The sequence below is a fragment of the Megalops cyprinoides genome, chromosome 24 (genome assembly GCF_013368585.1).
Source record: "Megalops cyprinoides isolate fMegCyp1 chromosome 24, fMegCyp1.pri, whole genome shotgun sequence".
Lineage (NCBI taxonomy): Eukaryota > Metazoa > Chordata > Actinopteri > Elopiformes > Megalopidae > Megalops > Megalops cyprinoides.
Window position 1 is genome coordinate 600,004 of NC_050606.1, and position 24,435 is coordinate 624,438.

The 24,435-nt window shown below is 47.4% G+C and overlaps 2 protein-coding genes across 2 annotated transcripts in view; one reads left to right on the forward strand and one right to left on the reverse strand.

Moving 5' to 3' along the window:
• Positions 1–10,068, forward strand: part of LOC118771460 — a gene marked incomplete at its 3' end in the record, with an annotated part of 50,209 nt that extends 40,141 nt beyond the window's left edge. The window contains exons 21-43 of the mRNA XM_036519468.1: positions 1,272–1,343; positions 1,441–1,509; positions 1,916–1,987; positions 2,759–2,827; positions 3,713–3,784; positions 3,882–3,950; positions 4,048–4,119; positions 4,201–4,269; positions 4,353–4,424; positions 4,560–4,628; positions 4,763–4,834; positions 5,081–5,143; positions 6,265–6,336; positions 6,439–6,507; positions 6,642–6,710; positions 6,953–7,021; positions 7,198–7,266; positions 7,402–7,461; positions 7,765–7,836; positions 8,077–8,116; positions 8,544–8,595; positions 9,016–9,430; positions 9,511–10,068. Of these exons, the coding sequence (XP_036375361.1) occupies positions 1,272–1,343; positions 1,441–1,509; positions 1,916–1,987; positions 2,759–2,827; positions 3,713–3,784; positions 3,882–3,950; positions 4,048–4,119; positions 4,201–4,269; positions 4,353–4,424; positions 4,560–4,628; positions 4,763–4,834; positions 5,081–5,143; positions 6,265–6,336; positions 6,439–6,507; positions 6,642–6,710; positions 6,953–7,021; positions 7,198–7,266; positions 7,402–7,461; positions 7,765–7,836; positions 8,077–8,116; positions 8,544–8,595; positions 9,016–9,430; positions 9,511–10,068 (2,385 nt within the window). The remainder of the gene's footprint in view (positions 1–1,271; positions 1,344–1,440; positions 1,510–1,915; positions 1,988–2,758; positions 2,828–3,712; positions 3,785–3,881; positions 3,951–4,047; positions 4,120–4,200; positions 4,270–4,352; positions 4,425–4,559; positions 4,629–4,762; positions 4,835–5,080; positions 5,144–6,264; positions 6,337–6,438; positions 6,508–6,641; positions 6,711–6,952; positions 7,022–7,197; positions 7,267–7,401; positions 7,462–7,764; positions 7,837–8,076; positions 8,117–8,543; positions 8,596–9,015; positions 9,431–9,510) is intronic.
• Positions 10,069–15,953: 5,885 nt separating this feature from the next.
• hnrnpc (heterogeneous nuclear ribonucleoprotein C) lies at positions 15,954–22,408 on the reverse strand. Its single transcript, XM_036518979.1, has 8 exons — positions 19,025–22,408; positions 17,928–18,193; positions 17,724–17,796; positions 17,582–17,632; positions 17,256–17,422; positions 17,000–17,113; positions 16,700–16,866; positions 15,954–16,519 (listed from the first exon to the last, which is right to left on the reverse strand). The coding sequence occupies exons 1-8, from the start codon at positions 19,027–19,029 to the stop codon at positions 16,409–16,411; spliced, it is 954 nt and encodes a 317-aa protein (XP_036374872.1). The 5' UTR covers positions 19,030–22,408; the 3' UTR covers positions 15,954–16,408.
• Positions 22,409–24,435: the final 2,027 nt, after the last annotated feature.

A 24,435-nucleotide genomic window follows, 5' to 3' on the forward strand; every position in this document is an offset into this window, starting at 1 on the left:
GTGTGTGTAATTTAGAATTACACACACACACAGTGTGGGTGGGGTTTGGGCAGTGTGCGGGTGTGGTTTGGGCAGTGTGCAGGTGTGGTTTGGGCAGTGTGCGGGTGTGGTTTGGGCAGTGTGCAGGTGTGGTTTGGGCAGAGTGTGGGTGTGGTTTGGGCAGTGTGCAGGTGTGGTTTGGGCAGAGTGTGGGTGTGGTATGGATGGGGTTTGCATGGGATGTGAGTGTGATATAGGTGGTGGGTGTGAGTGTGGGTGAGGTTTGGGCAGGGTGTGGTGGTTAGTGTGTGGACATACAACACACTTCTCCCTCATCATCCCTTGGTATCTCTTTTTCTTTCTCAGAACAGAGGAGGAGTTATGTCTGGAATTTTCCGCAAAAAGAAGGCATCCTCTCGGGTGAGAACCGTTGCCATCTTCTCCCAGTCCCTCCTTTAATGACTTCATCTGTGAAGGCTCAATATGAGATGAAGTTTGATCGGTTCGTCTCATGCCTGACACTTTCTCTCAGGCGAGCTCATTGGGCAATGACTTGGAATTCGCTGATGACATCAGCAGAGAGGAGCAAAAAGATGAACACGTTCAGGTGAGAGCTGCGATGCACATCTGCCTCACTCGTGTAGCAGAGCTGCAATCAGACGCTTCTGGGAGGCCTGTGAAGAGCCGGCAGTACAGGGCGGTGATGTCAGTCCCTGAGACTTGGTTAGCCAGTCTCAAATTTCCTCTAGCTCACCTGGTAAAAACGCTGGTGATTAGAGGGAGCTGTGTGAGGAGAACAGAGGTTCAGACATCACTCACAGAGGCGCAGAGCTGTACCAGGTATTGCACCTTCACACACCTGCGCTGTGTGTTCTAATTCTTCCTCCCATTCACTCAAATCACTGTCTGCCGTCACTGTACGTAGATACACATGGGACATCTCTCTGGCTCTGTAGTGGACGTCTATCTGGATTTGTAGAGGATGTCCCTGTGGTTTCAGAACCATTAACATACAGTATTTCTGCCTACACAGGTATATATTAATTTTGGTTATAATAAGGTTATATTAATATTATACTGTACTGTGAGATGCAACTGGTTGCCAGAACATCTTACACAAATAAATGTATTCTTTCCAGGACAGTCTGTCTGTACACAGTGAGCTCTCGGCCAGCAATGACAGTCTGACTGACAGCAACACCACAAAGGTGAGTCTGTCTGTCTGTACTGGACTGGCATTTTTATTCCCATAGAAACAGGCTGGATTAACCCTTTCATGACTGTCTGTCTAGGAGAAAGGAGGAGTGTTTAAAGGAATGTTCAGAAAATCCCCCAAACCTCCTGAAGGTTCTACACCTGCACAGGTAAGAGGGGCTCTGTTTCTGTTATTGATATGCATGTATCTCTTTACCTGAATCAGTCTGTGTTTGGAACTCACAGATTCCTGTTTTTCTCTCTCAGGACAGTCTGTCTGCACACAGTGAGCTCTCAGCCAGCAATGACAGTCTGACTGACAACACCAACACAAAGGTGAGTGTGACTGTTCAGTCATTAATGTACACTGCTCAGAGTCTTTTCTATCTGTTATGCTTACCCCCCCCCATCACTCCATCTCTCTCTCTCTCAGGAGAAAGGAGGGATGCTGAGTGGAATGTTCAGAAGATCCCCTAAACCTGCTGAACGAACTCTACCTGCACAGGTAACTATATTACTTCTGTATTCTACCTGTACAGTAAGTGGTTACCTGAATATCCTGTGCTAATTAAGCTCTGTTTCTCAGGAGAACCTTTCTACACACAGTGAGCTCTCAGCCAGCAATGACAGTCTGACTGACCACAACAACACGAAGGTGAGTCTGTCTGTCTCTCTGTCTCTACTGGCATTTTTATTCCTACAGAAACAGGCTGCCTTAACCCTTTCATGACTGTGTGTCTAGGAGAAAGGAGGAGTGTTTAAAGGAATGTTCAGAAAATCCCCCAAACCTCCTGAAGGTTCTACACCTGCACAGGTAAGAGGGGCTCTTCCTTTGATTTCTGCTGTTGGGGTGCTGTTTGAGTGCAGCTAAATGATGGCTGTAAGTTTACTTGTTGTTTTAATGTTACGCAACATTTTTTCTGTATGATTATATTTTAGTTTAACAGTAATTGTGATATGTGTGTATATCACCATGTTTGCTTTATATGTCACCATAATATTAACTTATAAGTCAGTAGCCATGTGTGGTTTTAATGATTTTGGCTAACAGTTTAATATTGTGTTTGTTGTTGATATGGAATATAGCAGATATACAAGAATGCTTAATGAGACCTGAAACTCGAGATGGGATGGGTGTGGCTCTCAGGGCAAGGAGGCGGGGTGGTTGTGATTTTCAGGGCGGGGAGGCGGGGTGGTTGTGATTTTCAGGGCGGGGAGGCGGAGTGGGTGTGGCTCTCAGGGCGGGGAGGCGGAGTGGGTGTGGCTCTCAGGGCAGGTATATTTTGTTGGAGGCACTTTGTGCTGGCCTGTGGGAGCTGCTCTGGATAAGAGCCTCTGCTGGATGTAAATGGAACCCTAAATGTGCTCACATCTTGGACATAGCTCTGATGTGAGAGTGTTCGTTAAACATATATGTAAATATACTGCAGTCTACGCGTGCAGGTAACTGTATTAACACTGCACTCCATACATAGTGATACATTTGCTAACTGTAACTGCAGCCGCCGCAGACTGGTCACTGGTGACCATGTTAAACCCACTGATTGTGTGAGTATCCTGTGCTAACTGACACGGTCTCTCTCAGGGAGACCTTTCATCGCACAGTGAGCTCTCGACCAGCAGCGACAGTCTGTCTGACAGCAACACCACAAAGGTGAGTCTGTCTGTGGCTGTCTGTCTGTGTCTGTCAGTCTGTGTATCTATATGTCTCTCATTGTGTCTGTCTGTCTGTCTGTGAGTGCTTGATTTAATCCTCCACTTGACCTCATTCACTGTGCAGTTGCTGGGAAGCACTGAGCTCTGAGAGGCAGTATGTCCTCCAGCATCCTCAGTGACGCTGAACTGTAGCCAGTGCTCCCGGCCACAAGGCTGCAGGCTCTGTAATGTCTGCAATTCTCATTTTAAAAATCAAAACGTCCTTTTTGGATGTGAGCCTTGCTAATGGAGTGCACTGCTCTTGGCATGAAATCAAATAAGTTGTGATAACTTTATAATAATTTATTATAATATTTAGTTACACGAACATGCTAAAAAAACATGTATTTCGAAAAAAGGGAAATTCCCATTTGCTGTCTTCACAAATAATCATTGCCATCCCGTGCTGACCCGAGCCGTAGGGCTCGGCGGAGCCCCTGGGGAGTCCAGGTGCTCTCCTCTCCTTTGGTTCGCGTCAGCTGCTGCTCACGCCTCTCCTGAAGCTGCTCTTCCCTCTCTTCCTCCCAGCACTGGGCCCTCTTCCTCTTCCCACAAAACTCTTCCTGTTCAAACATTCCACACTCACCATCATTTTGAATTACACAGATAAAACCGTTGTTATACTTTCCCTTTCTGATTCATTAAGATCTGTTCTTTTTGATTAAATTCATATTAGTTAAATGTAAGGCTGGGGGTGGGCTGAGGCTGAGAATTGTGTAAGCGACATGTTTTCGCCACCTGTCCTCGGTGCAGGTGTTTTGGAATGTTCAGTCTGAGTGATTCAGACTGGGCAGCAATTGACTTAAAACAGGCTGCGTTAACCCTTTCATGACTGTCTGTCTAGGAGAAAGGAGGAGTGTTTAAAGGAATATTCAGAAAATCCCCCAAACCTCCTGAAGGTTCTACACCTGCACAGGTAAGAGGGGCTCTGTTTCTGTTATTGATATGCATGTATCTCTCTACCTGAATCAGTCTGTGTTTGGAACTCACAGATTCCTGTTTTTCTCTCTCAGGACAGTCTGTCTGCACACAGTGAGCTCTCAGCCAGCAATGACAGTCTGACTGACAGCACCAACACAAAGGTGAGTGTGACTGTTCAGTCATTAATGTACACTGCTCAGAGTCTTTTCTATCTGTTATGCTTACCCCCCCCCATCACTCCATCTCTCTCTCTCTCAGGAGAAAGGAGGGATGCTGAGTGGAATGTTCAGAAGATCCCCTAAACCTGCTGAACGAACTCTACCTGCACAGGTAACTACATTACCTCTGTATTCTACCTGTACAGTAAGTGGTTACCTGAATATCCTGTGCTAATTAAGCTCTGTTTCTCAGGACAACCTTTCTACACACAGTGAGCTCTCAGCCAGCAATGACAGTCTGACTGACAGCAACAAAACGAAGGTGAGTCTGTCTGTCTGTCTATACTAGCAGTTTTATTCCCATAGAAATAGGCTCTATTAACCCTTTCATGACTGTCTGTCTAGGAGAAAGGAGGAGTGTTTAAAGGAATATTCAGAAAATCCCCCAAACCTCCTGAAGGTTCTACACCTGCACAGGTAAGAGGGGCCCTTCCTTTGATTTCTGCAGTTCATGTTGATGCTCTTTCCCTGGATCAGTTCAAATCATCATCAACCATTTGAACCATCAGTTCAAATGGTTGCAACTCACAGATTCCTGTTTTTCTCTCTCAGGACAGTCTGTCTGTACACAGTGAGCTCTCAGCCAGCAATGACAGTCTGACTGACAGCACCAACACAAAGGTGAGTGTGCCTGTGAAACCATTAATGTACAGATCACAGTGTCTCTGTCCTACTGCATAAAGTACCAGGTAATTCTGCCTGCCCTGAAAATCATACATAAAAAGCTAGTTCCTGTGTCCCCCCCTCTCTTTCAGGAGAAAGGAGGGCTTTTCAGTGCAATGTTAAGAAGATCCCCTAAACCTGCTGATCCCACTGTACCTGCACAGGTAACAACGTTACCACTGTATTCTACCTGCACAGGTAACAACGTTACCACTGTATTCTACCTGTACAGGTAACAACGTTACCACTGTATTCTACGAGTTGTGGAAACATTGTTGAAAAACTATAAAACTCTAAAACTATAAAAACATGTTGTCTGTACAGGTAACTATAGTAAAATATCTGTACTCTGCCTGTAGTGTTTAATAATTGTGTGGATGTTGTGCGCTTACTAAAGCTGTCTCTCTCAGGGCAACCTTTCCTCACACAGTGACATCTCCACCAGCAGTGAGAGTCTCTCCGAGGACACAAAGGTGAGTCCATCTGACTGCACACACTGCCATTACTCTACCATACCATTCAGTTAAAATCAAATAAGCTTCATCAGAAATGAGCCCACAGCCAAAGCCAAATATACATGAAGTAAACTATTATGAAAATAGTAGTTATAAAAGTAGAAAATAATAAATTAATAATATGTAGATACATGAATGTATACCTAAAGCACATTAACAGGAGATCGAGACATTGCTGCCCACAATCTCTGCCATGTCTCCCTCAACCAGAAGAATTTTTGTCTTCATTCCATTTCTTAAATGTGAGGAGTGATAATTCAAAATATTTTTCCCTAATTATTTGAAATTTATTACGGTGTAGGAAAAAGTGTCTCTGGTTCTACCTTACCTGTCTGACAGTGACCACAGAGCCTTTCTTCCTTTGGTAGCCAAGTTTTCTCATGTCTGCCTGTTCCTGTGGCCAGAAGGAGCTCGCAGAGCCTGAGCTTGATCAGGGTCTGTCTCTGCTTTGTACCTCTGCCGATGCAGAGATGCTCTGGTGTGTAGTGTTGTCTAAGGGTCTGGCAGCAGTTAAGTTTGCTTTGTAATTTTGTCTCATTGTCCCAATGTTCCAAATAGCAGTTTTTGGTTTTTTTCATATCTGGCTGATTCTGATTTGTCGTTTATAAGCAGAGCTGGTCTAAGCTTGTGTACATTAGCAGGCATTGCTAGGTCAGTGAGCTCTGGAGCCAGCTGAGTGAGAGAACTCCTTTCAGGGTTCAGTTCCTGGGCTCATGGTGTTTTAATCTGCAGTGTGTCTTGGGGACTCGATCTTAGATGTATCCAGACATTGAGTGCTGGTTTTTGGATGTTAAATAACATTGGAAACTAGCCTAATTCTGCCTCGCAAGTGTTATTTGGAGTTGTTCTTTGTGCTTTTCGGATGTTTCCACAGAGGTTTGCATGTAGGGTTTCTGTTGGACACATGTGCTGACAGGACCCCAAATCGTACTTCTGTGCAGTGCAGTTTGCTGGATAACATTATTAAAGAGTCTTGACCAAAGTCTATTTTAAGGAATTTTCTTTCGATAGCCGATAGTGCTCTATGTGCTTTTCTTTCTATAAACAGGTTATTAACCCTCTCATGACTGTCTGTCTAGGAGAAAGGAGGAGTGTTCAAAGGAATGTTCAGAAAATCCCCTAAACCTTCTGAACATTCTGTACCTGCACAGGTAGGAGGGACTCTTCCTTTGATTTCTGCTAATTATGGATACGTAACATTTCGCATGAATCAGTCTGTGTTTGGAACTCAGATTCCTGTTTTTCTCTCTCAGGACAACCTTTCTACACACAGTGAGCTCTCAGCCAGCAATGACAATCTTACTGACAGCAACACCACAAAGGTGAGTGTGTCTGTGCAGCCATTAATCTGCAGATCAGTGTTTCTGTCCAACTTCTCACAGTACCATTGCAGATGCCATTCATGTATCAACTGCTTGTTGTCTCTGTCCCTACGCTCTCTCTTTTTCTCTTCCAGGAGAAAGGAGGGATGCTCAGTAGAATGTTCAGAAAATCTAAACCTGCTGAGCAAACTTCACCTGTACAGGTAACCATATTAACCATTAATTGTACTCCATCAGTAATTTCTATATTAAATCTGTTTTAGTCTGAATGTTGGTACATGGAACCTGAATGTTAGTACATGTGACTGAAATGGTGTAATCCATCTAAATCCCCAGCTAGCTGGTGTTTTTCCACAGTAACACTCAACACAAGCATGCTTTGATCAGATATCACACTAACAGCGAGAGGTGATGTCTGCTGAAACCTGTTCCCCTGTCTTTATAGGGTTCTGTGGAGGCTGAGGGTGAGACGGGTGGTCAGATGAAGAGAGGGAGATCACTCGGAAAGAAGCGGGTGGGTCTGATAAGTCTGTTAGTGTTCGGACCCCTCTTGCTGTTTCCTGTAGCTCCGTTTCATGTTGTAATGTGTACCTGTCTCACTGCTTCACCTGTCTTGCTGTGTGCTGCACACTGCTGTTACCTGTCTGCATGTCCTTCCCTGACCATTACTGACCCCCGCTTCTCTTCCAGGTGGTGTCATTCAGAGTGAAAAGAACCCTTCCCAGAACACCCAGAGTCCTTTTCCAATCCACAAAGCAGGCAAGTCCTTAATCTCTCATTCACTCCCTGTCTGTGCTCACCAGCACCAGCATATTTCCTGCCCAAAGCTGAAAAGCACTGTGGGATAACTGCTCTCTCTGTGTTTCTCTTTGCTGATTTCTCCTCTGTCTGTAGGACTCTGAGGAGGAGGATCTGATAGAGTCTGTAGAGATGGAGGAACTGTCCTCAGTGCAGGTCTGTGTAACTGTGGACATTCATGTGTGTTACTCAGGGGGAGTTTCTGTGTATTATGTGTGTGTAACTATGTGTGTTCTCTGTGTTTAATACTCTGTGGGTGTAACTATTACTGTATGTATGCGCAACTGTATGTATTACGGTTTGTAACTGTCTGATACTCTGTATGCGTGTGCTATACTTTTCTTGTGACTATATGTTATGTGTATGTAACTGTGTATTACTTTGTGTTTGTACTTAAGCTGTGTTTCTCTGAGTGTATGTACATGCAGTGTGTTACTCAGTGGGTACTGTGCTTTACAGGAGAGCTTAGTTGAGGTTCAGACAGTGGAGATGGCTCCCTACCCCAGTGAAGGAAACCTGGAATCTGAGGAGGTGTGTATTAGCCCCTCTGACCTGTATGACACTGCGTGAGCTGCAGAGAAACGGCCACAGTGTGTGCTGAGGATCAGTACTGAGTTGCTGACGTGTAGAGGCTGCTGGGGTGGGTCAGTGCCACACACAGGCGCATTTCACCATACCTGCTTATGAATGAGTGAGGGGATGGATGGCTTACCTGCTACTTGTGAGAACAGGCGGACGGATGAATGTTTTAACCTCCTGTCTCTGCCTCAGGAGGATGACAGCTTGCTGGAATGGTGGAGGACAGTGGAAGGTGGGTCATCGTTTTTGCTCATTTAGCTGCAGATTTAAATTCCTTTGTGGTGCAAAGAAAGTGCATACATACAGTAATCTAGCACATTTTCAACAACACACAAAAATATGCACATAGAAACATACAAGGGCGTAACTTTGGGTTGAACATTGGGGGGGTTGAGGTCTCCGTGAATGTGATTATTTGGGGGGGTTGTATTGACCGGTTTTGATTATTGGGGGGGTTACAACCCCCCATCCCCCCTGTAATTTACGCCCATGGAAACATATAAGAACTAAAATATAAGTAAAATATCCATCTGTATAAATGGATAAACTTGTAACCCATGTAATTCGCTCTGTAAATTTTAACCTATGTAAGTCATTTGTCTGCTAAATGACTGTAATGTAATGTAATGTGTGCCTTGTGACTTCTGCTGTGTTGCCAGGTTGGGATGAGTGGAATGAATCTTCAAACTTTAAGGAGGATGAAGAGGACCTGTGAGTACACCGCTGTCTTTCCTAGCTCTTTGCGGCTTCTCTTCCCTCTCTCCCTTTGTCTCTCTTTGTCCACATTTAACTCTATGGAGGTTCCATCTTCTCATCCCATCCTCCCTTTGACAGCTGTTTAAATTAGTCCTCTTAAATTCCTATTGCCAGCACCACTGAGCTTCCACCCTCCTCACTCCTGGCTCATTCTACTCTTTCTTCTCTGTCTCCTCTTCATCTTTGTCAAGGCAAGCAGGCTTCTGACCCTGTGAAGTCATGTAGTACTGACTGTCTCTCTCTCTCAGGCCAGTAGAGCAGGCTGCTGGCCCTGTAAAATCATGTAGTACTGACTGTCTCTCTCTCTCAGGGCGGTGGAGCAGGCTGCTGACCCTGTAAAAATCATGTAGTACTGACTGACTCTCTCTCTCTCAGGGCCGTGGAGCAGGCTGCTGACCGTGTGTACTTGGCTGCCCAGCTCTTTGTGCGTCTGTTTAACCAGCGGGGGGCGTCTCTACAGCAGCGGATCCTGGAGCTGCTCGCTGTGGCTGATGCTGCCGACAACTTCCACAAGCGCACAGTGGCAGCTAGCATGGGGGGAGGGGTTGCCAGGGTGGTGGGGAGTGTGACCACCATCACTGGCCTGGTACTTGCACCCTTCACCTTCGGAGCCTCCATCATCGTCACGGCTGTGGGCATCAGTGTGGCTACTGCAGGTAGCATTGCTTATGCCACGGCCAACATCACGGACACCGTCCACTCCAACATGGACCGCAAGAAGGTGGAGAAAATGATCCAGGGCTACCAGGAGGAGATAAAGGACATCCGAGAGTGTCTAGAGTTTGTGCAGGTAGGTGGCTGCCCTCTTTCTCTCTGGCCTCCTTGTCTCTCGCACACTGGCATACTCACTCACTCACCCTCTGTCCGCAGGAAGGGATGGATGCGCTGCAAGTGCGCAACTTTGAGAAGTACAAGGAAACGGTGGCCAAACGAGCCCTGAACCGGAACATTAAGCATGTGGTGAAGGAGGGAGCTCGGGCGGGCAAGGCTCTGATGATCAACACAGACAAACTGATCAGCACAGTGCAGGTACTGAGCGTAGCTGGCAACGCAGCCAAGGCTGCACAAGCCATGACAGCCACCACCGGCGTCATGTCCGCGCTCTTCCTCGCGCTTGACATCTTCTTCCTCGCCAAGGACTCCCACGAGCTGCGCAAGGGCGCCAAGACTAAATTTGCCACCAAGATCCGAGAGGTGTGCAAGGAGCTACAGGATGGCCTGCTGGAGCTGAACCGCATTAAAACAGCCCTGCAGAAGACCATGGACGGCATCGAGCTGGAGGAGTGTGAGGAAGAGGAGGAAGACGAGGAGGAGGAAGAATCAGACCTGGAGTCAGATCCAAAGAAACTGGCCTTGCTGGAGGAGGAGATTGATCAGCTGGAGGAAGAACTGGACCAGAGAGCCCAGGAGAAGAAAGGAGAGGGGGAGATAGGAGAGGAGAAAAGGAGAGGAGAGGGGGAGAGTGAGAGAAGGCAGGAGAGCAGGGGAAAGGATGAAGAACAAGGAAGGAACACGGAGAGCTGTATGAAGGGTTCTGTGGTTGGAAAGATGGAAAAAAGCAAAGAGGGAGGAGAAAGTGTGACCAACAAGGAGAAACACCAGGAGGGAGAGGGAAGAAAAGCGACAGAGAAGGAGGAGGAGAGGGCAGCTGGAAAGGATGTAATGGATAAGAAAACAAAAGAGGGAAAAAGAGGAGATCAGAAAGATGAAAGGCTAGAGAAAGACGAACGAGGGATGAGTGGTACAAGAGAGCAGGGTGAGCAAAGGAGCAGGGGAAAGAGAGAGGGGGATGAGCAAAGAAGACAAAGTAAACAAGGGGATGAACAGAGAAGGGTAAAGGGCGAGAGAGATGAACGAGGGATGAGTAAAAAACCAGAGCAGGAAGAACAAAGGAGCAGGGAAACGAGAGAGGGCGATGAGCAAAGACGAAAGAGTAGAGAGGGGCATGAACAGAGAAGAGTAAAGGGAGAGTTAGATGGTCGAGGGATGAGTAAAAAACGAGAGCTGAGTGCAGTGTTGACCTCTGACCCCACATCCACCCGGCCTCGATCCAATGCCGTATCCCACAGTGCAGAGGACTCCAGACAGGACGAGCCAATCACAGCCCCACATGCCCCACCTCCCATCCCACCCAGGAAAAATGTCCCTCAGAGAAGCCCTCTCTCAATCTGACCCCCTGTCCCACCCAGGAAACCTGTCCCTCAAAGGAGCCCTCTCTCAAACTGACCCCCTGTCCCACCCAGAAATCCTGTCCCCCCGAGGAGCCCTCTTTCAATCTGACCCCCTGTCCCACCCAGGAAACCTGTCCCTCAGAGAAGCCCTCTCTCAATCTGACCCCCTGTCCTACCAGGAAACCTGTCCCCCCGAGAAGCCCTCTCTCAATCTGCCCCCTTGTCCCACCCAAGACGCCTGCCCCTCATAGGAACACATGGGCACATATATAATTTAAATATTTACCCCATACAATCACTGATAAACAAAATAAAGTTAACATATATGAATTACATCTTATCTTAATAAAGCCAGATAGCTCACCTTGTAACGAGTTAAGTTGGCCAACCTTTAAATACGTAAATCTAACATAAGAAAACAAGCAGAGTTCACTACAAGCTTTATGGAATAAGTACTGTGTTCATTATGCCAAAGAAATTAGTGTGCTACACTATCAATTACAACACTCCCTGCCTACTGAAAATAACTCCAGGAAAGTACAGTATAAAGTCTACATGTGGTTTCCGGAAATATCGGTTCTTTCGTGAACAATCTGTAAAGACTATATGTCAATATTAAGCTACAAAAGTTGCTAGCTTGCAAGCTAAGGTTAGTTATGAACTCACTTTGGTCCCGACGACACACGTCCTACTTCGTGATAGCAGCTAGTGGCACAGTTAACTCAGCAAGCCGGGTTACTTCTTATTTTTACACAGACTGAATGGCTAGCATTAAAGGTAAAGTTTCTGAAGTGCGAGTCGAGGCCCCACACACGTTGCTGCAGTGTTGCGTACACTGTAAACGTCCTTTCTTTAACAAGACGTCTTAAATGACATTTATAAAACAGAACCGATAACGTACGTAGCCAGCTAACAGAGACACGTTAGCAGACCCAAACGAGTAGCCTTTCTAACGTCTCTATGTTAGTAGGCAATCTTCAGAAACGCAGGATCGCGGGTACACAGCCACTGCCCAGAAAACCCTCAGGCCACATAAAGTAACGTATAAATTCAAATTAAATTCATTTCCAAGTGTAAATTAATTTCCAAGTGCTGATTCTTGACATTCGGAAACGTAGTTAGCCGTCGTTGGCGAAGGCAAAGTCCAGCTAGTTAGCTAGCTGAAGGGTACAGTGAATGTTAAGTGTAGCTAGTGAAGTAGCTAACTGTGACGGTAAATGGGTAAATCTGCGCTGTCTCGGCTGCAGCTAGCTGACTACAGCAGGCATCATTACTTTCTCGGTGAGTGACCGTTTATGATGCATTGCAGGTTAATATGTAAAGTATTTACTGAATAATCAGATTGCGAGGCCCGGACTGTCCGTTTAATAACAGGGCACATAAAGTTAGCTAGCATGGTAAAGTGCTGCTTTGGGTAATATCCAGCAAATACAATCACTTGGGAGCCAACAAGTGAGAGGTTTTATTTTTATATTAATTGACCTTAAACATAGCTGGACATGAAATTGCTTAGTAAAATACTAGTACTAACACAGTTCAGTCTACCCTGCTAGCAATGCACTGTAGTCTTACCCTAGTGTTGTAGCTCATGCTAGCCTAATTACCACTGTATTATTTTATGTGTTGGTGGCGGACGGCACAGGGTCAGAGTGACTGAGGCTCAGCTCCAGCTAAGGGGCTCTGATGGCGGAATTAAGCGTAATTCACTGGGCGAAACCGGCTGAGGGCTCCAGGACTTTCCGGCGTGACTGCATCCTTACTGTGTTCGCTGGCTAGCTAGAGGTCAATGCATGCAGCTGGCAGCCATGGTGTGAACTAGTGAATTGTTTCTACTGATTAACGCTGCTCTCTGGTCATAGCATATGGTGTTTACAGTGGTGTAGGGAGTGCTTTGATTGTTCCTTATAAACGCTGTCACCTCATGACGATTAATGGCGAGTAATATAATCCATTAGCCATAAAGTCATGAAGACATGACATGACCTACTGTATACCTACAATGACATTATAGTGAGTGTTCCTGTTTACTTTCCTACCTGAAATTAATACATTAAATGGAATCACAGATACGATTAACAAGTCCAGTGCTATCGTATGATTTTACCAGATCACCATTACGAAAGCGCTCACAACCTTCCCGCAAAGAGCGCTACAGGAGGTGAACACCAAATTTCACCATTTGATCAAACTTTTAAAATAGACTTCCATATGAATATGGACCAAAATCTAGGGATGAGCCATGTTTTGGTATTACTTTAGTGTGGGTGTTCTGTATTAGTGTCTCTATTTGGGTCACTGAGAAGGTAGGGTCTTCCTTTTTTTTAAGGTTTACACTCAGAAAACCGGTTTCTGGCTGGTCATTCTTGGTCTTTTTATGTGTTGGTCACATATTTGTTTTTAATGGTAAATTATTTAAACTCTTATTCATACTGTTTATTATATTTTTGCAGATATTTTTGGTAGGCCTAAATGTTACTCTCTGTTGGTGGCTGGTTACAATTTGTAATGTTAGTGGTTGTAATATAAATAATAAAAAAATCTATTTTTAAATGAACTTAAATGTAAAGTGTGTCATTTGCGCTGCTGTGGGTGAAAGTTTGGACAGGCTACTTTTCTGTGCTTCTCTGTAGGGTGTAACTTCACAATAGGAACAGGAGTTATAAATGTTGGCGGTGATGCCAAACGCAGTTACAGTTTCTGACCACTAGGGACACTGAGACAAATGCAAAGAGGAAGTGATATGAGGACGCGGGGCGTACACGTTCCACGGTCAGCGAAGTGGAGTCAATACTACTTACGTGACAGGCTGCGGACTGGGGGGGTAGTATGTCGTGTGCATAGTAAGTAATGTTTATGTACAGGTCTGACTGAAGGATCCTTAATTTCCCTCGCCAGATGAATTCCACAGCGTTTTAGTGTCCCACTATCAGAACATACTGGGGGATAATTTAAAAAAATAGTCGTATGATTTCACAGACAACAATGGAATGAAATATGTTTTTAAAAGCTTTTCCAAACTCCTTTAAATATGAAGTCATCTGAACTCATAATAGTCTGTGTTTGATCGTGAAGTACAACGTAGTAAGATCAGAAAGTGAAATGATGAAAACGATGTGGTATTTCAGCCTGTTTTCTCCGTAGCTGTTTACCTAGAAGCACAGATAGGTACATAGTTTGCATCTTTATTTAAATAACCACACAGGGCCACAGGAGCAGAAGCAGGAGGCAGGGAGAGCTGGCAGTCTCCTCCTTGTTATGCTGCATCAGAGCATTCTGAGCCTCGGCTGAGTTCAGCCGCTGGGAGCAGAGGTCACCCCCACCCAAGGAGCTCTCCAGTCCCTGTGGAGCCATAGCCAGAGACGGAGACTTCCTCTGGAGCGACCAACCCTGCAGCCAGCGCCTCAACTTCCTGTGTTACACAGGTACTGACCCCTCCCCTTCCTGTGTCACACAGGTACTGACCTCTCCCCTTCCTGTGTTACACAGGTACTGACCCCTCCCCTTCCTGTGTCACACAGGTACTGACCCCTCCCCTTCCTGTGTTACACAGGTACTGACCCCTCCCCTTCCTGTGTCACACAGGTACTGACCCCTCCCCTTCCTGTGTCACACAGGTACTGACCCCTCCCCTTCCTGTGTTACACAGGTACTGACCCCTCCCCTTCCTGTGTCACACAGGCACTGACCCCTCCCCTTCCTGTATTACACAGGCACTGACCCCTCCCCTTCCTGTATTACACAGGCACTGACCCCTCCCCTTCCTGTGTCACACAGGTACTGACCCCTCCCCTTCCTGTGTCACACAGGTACTGACCCCTCCCCTTCCTGTCTTGCAGATATTGCTTTATTCTGACAGGTGATTCTTCCTCTTTCAGGGCCCGATGCAGAGTATTTCCCTGTGCTCTTCCATGTAATCACCAACAAGCCACCAGAGTGAGGCGCTGCAGAGGCATGAGGAGGACACACCCTGCAGTTTTCATTGGTCCACAGGTGTGAATCTCACCTGCACTATTCCCCCTGTGGTGTGTGATGCAGATATATAAACCCTACTTTCTATACCAACTCTATGTATACCTCTGAGAAACATTTTTGGTATTGGTTCATACTCGCATTAATGTAAATTATGCAATTATTGATAAATACATCTTGCTTCTCTAGTTTCCCATCCCACAGATGCAGCATCTGTCAGTCTTTCAAATGATTTAAAGTCCTGTGTACCTGGACCCCAGGGGAAAGGTGTTATTCAGGTCCCTCACTGTACTCCAGGATGAGAATAAGGCTCTGTAGCTGTGCATCGTGTTATCGTGTAATCTTTTTAATGCATTTGGAAAAAACAACCACCACCAAAGCCTTTAATTTAGAATTTCAGTCATAATGTAATTCAATTTCAGTCATAATGTAATTAAATCATTTATGAAGCAGAATGCTGAGCAGAGTGAGATGCTTGGGTTATACCACCAAAGGGGTCCAATAATGGCGTTGGACAGATCGCGGTCAGAGGTCTCGGTTAGCAGGGCTGTTTCAGTGCAGACTGAGCCCTACAGTCTGGGTGTGCCCTTGACTGTGGCCGAGCGTAGCTCGGAGCGCTGAAACCGATTGGCCGATTCGGCTGGGGACTCCGCTCTACCTTCGGATCCAGGTGTGCGCCCACAGGTCACCCAGCATCAGGATGGCGCCCGCCTTCCGGTGAACTTGAGCGGGGTCAGGGGCTGTCACTGCGGTGGGGACGAGCTTAAATGCATGACTGGTTAAAATGTTTGCTGAAAAAGGGGAAAATGTGATAAAATGGAAGCCGGGCTAACTGTACCCTTGCAGTCCACCTGAATTGCTTGAGTAGATATTACTTATATGCGTATGGGATAATCTGCCATCTGAGTTTAATCTCAGTGTAAAATTAGTCCACTGTAGTGAAGAGCAGCTTTGTTTTGAAGATAGACAGTCACACACCCTCAGCTCAGACCTGACACTCCAGCTCTGTGAAGCCCAACTTACATCAGCCCTGTAAAACACCAGCTTAAGCATCAAGCTACTGTTAGACCAACTGCTATGCTGACATGATTAAAATATGCTGACAACAATGTAAAAGCTCACATATTTTCTCAATTTGAATGTTTTATTGAAATTTTTTTACAGTTGAACCGACAAACTGACAAAATGAATAAAAAAAATTACATAACTTGAAGTTGCCCTTTTAATATGTCAGGGGACACTTTCTGAAAGTTCAGTTTAATTTGTTTTCCCAAAACAAAGGTTCTATTCACTCTGCTCTCAACTGGTTTCCTACTTACAAAAGTACCAAACCCCATATGACTTGATTCATGTATACACTGTCGCCACACTGCCATCTGCTGGCCCAGAGAGAAAACAGCCACGTCATGTCCCACCACCAAGAGTCTCAACGCTTTACACTAAAGATAATCAGCTATATAAAAATAAAATAACAAAACACTCCTTTGCAATAAAGTGTTTGTGGAAGGGGGAGGGGCTTTAGACACAGAATAAAAGCAGAGAGGAGACAGGTTGGGGGAGACAGGGTGGAAAAGGAGAGAGGGAGGGGACCGTAGAGGGACGAAAGGGAGGTGCGTGTGTGTGTGTGTCTATGAGTCATCGTCTCCATTGATGCTGTCGCCACCATCATCATCCTCCACCTGCTCCCCCTCTTCCTCCTCCTCTTCATCATTGTCATCCTCCCTTCCTCGACTCTTCACCTGTGAAGGAGCCAAAGTCAGGCAAGATCTAACCCACTAAGTGTAACACACGGCCATATGCCACACACACCCCCACAGGCAAGTATAAACATTTGCACACATATGCATCAGCACTTTATAAATGCCCCATAACTGCAGACAAACTGCTGTGGGTTCCTCCTACTGCACCTCCCCTCTCACCTCCTCCTCCTCCTCCTCCAGCAGGTCCCCCTCCTCCTCGGAGTCGTTGAGCTCCTGGCTCTCCCTCTCTCTGTCCCGCTTGCTGCTGTCCTCCTTCTTGCTGCTGGAGCTGCTGGAGTGCTGCAGGGAGGACACCTCGCCCACGTCCGGCTTCACGCTCTTCCCCTCTGCCCGTCACAAAGAGCCGTCACAGACACAGCCCGTCACAAAGAGCCGACACAGACACAGCCCATGACAAATGGCCGTCAGCCACGCTCACTGTAAAGATCTCACTGTAAAGGGGTGGGGTCTCCACTCTACCTGACTTCTTGCTGTGGTCCTTCTCCATGCGGTCGAGACTCTCCAGCAGGTAGTCCACCTTGTGTTTGATCTGCGTCAGCTCCTTCTTAATGGTCTGCAGGTCATCGGCCTTCACTGCACCCAAAGCAGAGCATTTTTGGTTACCAATCAATTCTGGAGTTAATAGCAATCATTCTGTGAACACAGTACGCAAACTGTGAGCAGAGTGTGAGTAAGCGGCGGGCAGAGAGTGAGTAAGCGGGGAGCAGACACTGACTTGTGCGGGAGGAGGAGGTCCTCTGGCTGCTCTTGGAGGAGGAGAAGCTGGTCTTGGTGCGGCGGCTGCCCCCTCCGCTGACGCTGACACGCGGGCGCTTGGAGGGGATCACGGCCCGTGAGAGGGGCGGGGGGGGAGGGGGCACGCGGGAGGGGTACGAGTACATTCTGCAAACCAACACAGCAACGTCAGCATCCTCCCACCACACAGCCCTCTCCACCAATCGCTGCGCGGCAGGCTAACCGCACCAATTCCATCACATCCATTACAGCACAACAGCGCCACTGGTCACTGCATGTATTGCATGCGCTCAGAGATGAACCTACCGGTCATAGTAATCTCTCTGGAAGTCATAGTCCAGGTCAAATGAGGAGCTGCTGTGGGAGAGAGAGAGAGAATCACGTATGAAGCAACAGGAAAAGGTGAGTGAGAAGCACATAGACACCGCTGTGGGGGAATCCCACCAACCTGTACATGTCTCCTGCAGAGCGCTTGGTCGTCTTTGACCTATGGGGTTTGGGCTCGCCAGCCAGGTTAATATCTACAAGAGAGAGAGCAAGAATATCTGAATGGCTGCACAGCTTTGGTCCTTACCCAGCACCCCCCAGCATTGGTCCTTACCCGCCCCCCCCCCCAGCTTTGGTCCTTCCCCCCCCCAGCTTTGGTCCTTACCCAGCACCTGTCCCACGATCATGCGGCCGTCCTCTCCGGCCACGGCGGCACGGGCATTCCTCTCGTTGGCATACTGTACGAAAGCGAAGCCCTTGTGTACGGAGCAGCCCACAATCTTGCCATACTTGCTGAAGATGGCCTCCACGTCGGCCTTGGTCACCAGCAGCGTGTTGAGGTTCCCGATGAAGACGCGCGAGTTGAGTGAGCGCGGGTCCGTCTTGTTGGTCACGTTGCTGGCCATCAGGCTGCTGGTGGTGGGGGACCGGCTTAGGGGAGAGAGGGAGAGAGGTTGTCGGTGAGCGATTCTAAAAAGAGAAAGCATCAACTCCATGAAGAAAAGTGACCCCAGCTGCACAAGGGGCAGGTCAGTGAGGCCCCCCGCTGCAGAGAGCAGCACACGCTCTCTGCCCATGCTGGCTTTGGGGGGGAGCACCCGCCTGACTGTGTGACTCTGCCGCGCAGCGGATGGGAACCGGCAGCCCCAGGCTGTGCCTCTCTCAGGGCGGGGCACCGCCGGGAACAGGGCGGTCTCAGAGACCCGGGCTCTGCCTGCCGCCTGCGGCAGCGAGAGAGAGCCGGGGGGCCCGGCGCCGAATGGAGGCTCACACACTAACAGGAGACGATGTTTAATTCATCAGCCGCTGCGCAACCAATAGCGTCTGCGAACAGGCACATCGCTGAAGCAGCCGCTGAATTAAACATCACGCTCACACAGTGGGAGCGACCGTGTGACGCACCCCTTCAACCTCTGAGGTCCTGCCCTGGCAAAACTAAGCAGAGAAAGACCTTTGAGTGGCCGACTTCCCTCCCCGAGGTGGCTGCCTCGCCGCTTCAGTGGGGTGGCACACACACTCTGCAGGAGAGGAGAGAAACCGCTGCGTGCTGAAACGCAGATGGCCCCCCTCTCTCCACTGCACTGCAGTGCTTTCAGGGTGTGAGTGGGGGGGGGGGGGTCAGAGGGATCAAGCGCTGCGCTGGGGGGGGGGGCGCCTTAACTGGGGTGTACGGCAACAGCCCGAGTCTGAGATATGTTGTGTGACACAAACAGTACAGCATGTGCATATGAAACAGTCTGGGGTTATGCAATCATCACTCACTCCATAGGGTCTGTACTGCAGGGCGGTCGTCTGTCTGTGTGTCTGCTCTCTCACTGTGGGCGGGCCCAGTGCGTGCGAGCAGGCGTCTCGGCTGTCTGCCTGCCTCCCAGTGACACTACAACTCCCAGCAGCCCCCTGGCCGATTAACTTCCTGGATTGGAGTGTTTCCCCCACCGACTTAAACTGAGGTAACAGAGAAGACACCTCAGTAAAGCCATATGGCGGTTACGTTTCAGGGTTTTTCCCCCTTTCCTCGAGTGGCTAACCCCCAGTTCTGAGCCCAATACAGTGAGCAAACACTGGATTTCTTGGCATCATGAATGCTGAGATGCTACGGGCAGCAAGAATACGGGGCTCTCCTCAAACACATGAACATGCCGTCCGCCCTGGGGAAGAAGCATCCTCCAGCCCTGCACCGACCCACAGCCCACCAGCAGGGGGCGGCGTGGGCAGGCACAGCAGTGACGGTGCTCACTTCAGTGCGGCCTGTTCTACATTAGGCTCAGAACCCCCCCTCCCTCCCTCTCCCCCCTTTAGCTCTTTTGCTTTCTCTTCAGGGAGTGACATCCCTTCTCTGCTGCTCTCCTGAGAAAGGAAATAAGAACAGGTTTTTAAAACAACAGCCTGAGAGCCAGTGGTGACGGGCACCCATGGCAGTGACCCCCCCCCTTATCACAGGCCAACTCCCTCTTCCCCAGGGGAGACAGTCCAAAAGCATTTTTCCATAGTCTAGAAAAGGTTTTGTGATCGAGTTAGGTATTGAGCACTGAGAGTGTACTGGGTAATGTTCTGCTGAGTATGGAGAGTACTAGGTAATATATTTCTGAGTGTTGAAAGAGGGGGACAAAAATGCTTTCATTTAAAATATTTCACAGATCAAATTAAGCATTTGGTATCCTCTACATATCGGTTGGTTTTTCAAGAGTTTTGATTTCTGAAGTATGTGGTTCAGAGTGAGGATGCATTACTGAAATGAAGACTGGCACAGGCTGTTTGTACACTGGCATAGACATCAGGATGATAGTGTATGAATGGACATGTTCTGCTTTGAAACTGTAATACTTTTATGATTCATCACTGTTACACTGAGAGATGGGGGTACGCATGTCCCACCCATTCTGATTTTGCGTTTGGGGGCAAAACCAAAGTTCAAGACCCAAAAAAAGAGAGTGCAAGGAACACTGAAGAAAAAAATCTGTGAAGGTAAAATGTTACAAACAAAACAGGCAAGCAGGAAGTGAAGAACAGAGGACATTAGACATGAAACCCTCCCCACAAAGACAGCATCTTCCACACCTTTCACTAGCTCATTAACGCACCGTGTTAAAATGTCAGCCTCCCAGCTGGACCCGAAGGCACCGCTCCCTCCCCGACACCCAGTGAGTCAGCACTAGTGCAGCGCATGCAATCCTGAAATGCAGCACTGAACCGCAGGGCTGCGCTTTACTGAAATTCAGCTGTTATCTGTGGAACTGCAGTCCAGACACAGCGCGCTAAACAGCAGAGTTGTGCTTCTCTGGTATGCAGTACTGCAGTGTTGGGCTGGTGGAGGCGGCCTGTAGTCATTCCTGCAGCTGAGACCAGACAGTTGCACCAGCGCAGGGTGGTCTGTCTACTGAAGTCTGTCCCCTAACAGAGATGCAGCTGCATGGGAAATTCTCCGTTTTTAAGGTGGGTAGCTTGTTCCGTTTAAGCCTCACAATCTCAGGGTCTCTAAGCAGCAGTTCAAGTTTGTACCAAAGCTGATATACAGAAAACATGATCTTACAGTGTCTGTGCTCACTGCAGGAAGTAAAATAAGCACTTCCGTACAGCTGGTGCCCTGGCGAGGCTGATCGTTTCATTGTCCTGGACATACAATGCCATGGCTTAACCACTAGGGGCATCAATGCGCACATTCAACGGCCATTACAACCTAGTGCAGTCTCACCCATTTAACATAGAGTGGTAAGAATGGGGTGTGCAGAACGTTGCCATGGTGATGTTAAACCGGCTGACACTATCAGTGCTTAGTGCTGGGGCAACATAGGTGAGGGAATCACTTCACTGCAACAGGGTTGAATTTATGTTAGCTAGTAGGTAACAGAGGTGGGGTGAACACTAGGCCAGCACAACCTTTTCACTCTGACCAACAATTTATACTAATATTATGCGTAACCTTAGGGCTTCTGGAAGTGCGTGTGCTACACGTGTTTCCACTACGGTTCAGATTGATGGGAGAGCAGGTGTCCAGCATGTTTAAAGGTGATCATGCTGGAATCTATCAGCATGGAGCTTGCACCATCGGTTTCTCAGTAGGAAACACATGAGCAGTTTGGTATCAGTGAGCGCAGACAGCAAGTCCACTGCGGCCGGCCGTGTGGATTCTGTAACGCGAGTCTGTAATGAAGCCACGATGCAACAGCCCTCAAACTCGGCTCCTCTGTATCGAGTCTCCCCCAAACTCCCCCGCTCCTCTGTATCGAGTCTCCCCCAAACTCCCCCGCTCCTCTGTATCGAGTCTCCCCCAAACTCCCCCGCTCCTCTGTATCGAGTCTCCCCCAAACTCCCCCGCTCCTCTGTATCGAGTCTCCCCCAAACTCCCCCGCTCCTCTGTATCGAGTCTCCCCCAAACTCCCCCGCTCCTCTGTATCGAGTCTCCCCCAAACTCCCCCGGGGCCAAATGATACCCTTCTCGCAAGGGCTGACAGGCTGTGTAGTGTCTTTCGCCGGCAGCGTTTGCTCGGCTGTGTGACTGCACACTGAAGTGTTCAGGCTGCTGCACCATTTCAATGCACTGCAGCTGACAGTCACTCACTAACAGTCAGTGCAATGGGGAACGCTGCCCGTGTGTGTGTGGGAGGAGGGTGAAGCTAGCAGAGGCACAGCCCCCCCCAGCCGTGTGACTGCGGGTGCAGGGGGGCTGGCGGGCGTGTGTACCACACTGCAGCGTGCTGATTGGCTGATTGCTCAGAGAGGCGTGTGTGCAGGGACTGTTAGTGTACAGATGCATATACAGTCAGACTCCATCAAAGCAATGCAAATACAGGAAGGAGGGTTGTGGTTCTCTAGGTCTAGGGAATTTCTAAAGCTCAAAAGCTAAAATGTACTAGCTGTGCTAATACCAAACATATTATTACAAGTAAAAAGGGGAAAAAAACTACTAAGTTTCATTACATCTTAATGGGTCTGATACGGGGACTTTAAAAAACAGCTTCCAGTCACTGCAATGTAAAAATATAAAGGTGTTTCTTTCACAACATAAAATGAGAAGAGTATCTGTTAAGGAATTTCAGAGGGGGGAGAAAAATCAGTGCTACTTCAGAAAAAATATTCAAGCTCAGAAGATTCAAAATGTATACAGGTGTAGTCTGATATGAGTGTAGGTAAAAATGTTGAAAAACAACTTACGGGTCGTCGCTGATCAAAAAAGCTGCCGCAAAAACTGAAAAATAAAAATAAAAAAGGAAAACAAAAAAGCTGAATTAGAAAGGGATAGCACAGCGTAAACAATGAGACCCCAGCAGGGAAAAACACAGAGCATCTCACATCCAGCACAGAGTGCAAAACCTGGGACTGTCACCTGCAACCACCTGCCCGTTAACAAGCACCAGAACCAGCACAGGGGACCAGCCAGGCAGCATAAATGCAAAAGGCTGTGGGGCCAAAATGAACAGAGCGATCTGCAGAGACACTTCTGCACCAAACAGATCCCGGGGGACCAACTCATGCCGTCCTTTCAGGGAGCCGTGTTTAGTGGTTTGGGAAAAACACAAAGGGTCACTCAAGAGCAGTGGCAACACGACACCTAAAAACGGCATGTGAATCTGAAGTCCAGTCTTTAAGTCTTAGGTTTGATTGGGAACCATGATTTCACTGGCAGTATGAAGAGAGACAAGCAAGTTACTGTGGAGATAGGCAAGCCACATATTCTTATTAAATTGCTCACAAAATATAGCAACTGAAGCCAACAACGGCCATTTAAGATAACGCTACATAACTGCTTTACGGAACCACCACCTGCGAACTGCCTTGGGATGTTTTAAATCATTTAATGCCACACAGGACGGGTAAGGGCCAGGTCCATGGAGAAAGGTACGGATCTGGGCGGAATGGGGGAAGGGGTGATCATTCTGACTTAAGTCTGTGCGCAATCCAATCAAGTGCGCCATAGCGCTAATACACAGCTGCACTGTCTCCATCTGCGATCGACTGGATCAACCAAACTTTAGCTATGAAAAACCCTTCGTGACGGTACTGGAACAGATTAAATTAAAAAGGTCGCTAAAGGGCCAACGTCCCACCGCATACATTCACAGGCGTTAAATCTGGCACGCAAAAGGTATTAGAGATGAGCCAAGGACAAACATCTGTGCATCCGTTATTTAAAAAGGATTTTAATAAAAATACAATGCGTAAAATGATGTTGATCCAAATTACATTTTCACTTCCAAATATTAAAATTTAAGTCTAAATCTCAAAAACCTGTCCATCAGGAGGTAAGATATAACTTTCAATGTCCCTTTAAAAACTGCCCGACTTTTCTTGACGAAAAATATCTTGCCTCAAAAAAATGGTTACCAGTCCTACTGCATGTCTGCGTAGTGCACAAACAAACGACACCCAAAAACAAAAAAGGTCAACGAAAAAACCAACAAAAAACCAAAATACAACTGCCAATGCTGCTTGAAAAATCAGGACACATTAGCGAAAGTAAACAGGGTGGAAACGACCTGAAACATTTACATTCTGATTCCCAACAATCGAGAAAAAAGGATTCCAACACAGCAAAAGGCGCGTCCATCCGTTAGATATTATACAATCTTCATTTTCCTTTTTAAAAATACGTTCTTACACAAACCACTGTGGATACCACTAGCTAATAAGGCTGCAAAAAATGTGATTTACGAAAAAATGCATTTTGAAAAACAAAACAAAAAAAACAGTCTAGTTAGGTGGCTAGCTAACACAAGCTAGCAGGTACAGCTGCACAAAATGTACGACACAATGAACCAACAGTCTACTAGTTTGTCAGAAAAATACATTAAAAATAAAAATCCCAAAGACACTGCAAAGTCAGAAAAATAAAAAAATGGAAAAACTGTTCCGAATCAAAATACTCACCAAGAGCTTAAAGTTTAAAATGATTAAAAGTCGGCGGTTTCTATGAATTGTTTTGTTCTATTTTTTCCTCCGTTTCTGTGAAAGTGCGCTCTCGAAATGGCGGCCGATCCGCATGCACCAAAACCAAAGAGAGCTCTAAGCTCCGCCTTTACGATTTATTCTTACATATTACTGGCTGTCTGGACCGTTTGCGTCACTCATCATAATCCTCTATTGGTTGTAATACGTGTCAGTCTGTTGACGTACCTCGGCCCTTCCACAAAGACATTGCCGCTGACGGGTCGGCGCGGCGCGCTCGTGTTGCGCAG

What these genes read in the sequence shown, in the direction of transcription:
- hnrnpc (XM_036518979.1), bottom strand. An exon ending in GATCGTGGGACAGGTGCTGG is followed by an intron (nt 17,797 to 17,927) that starts GTAAGGACCAAA and finishes TCTCTCTTGTAG; the next exon opens with ATATTAACCTGGCTGGCGAG. An exon ending in TCTGCAGGAGACATGTACAG is followed by an intron (nt 17,633 to 17,723) that starts GTTGGTGGGATT and finishes TCTCTCCCACAG; the next exon opens with CAGCTCCTCATTTGACCTGG.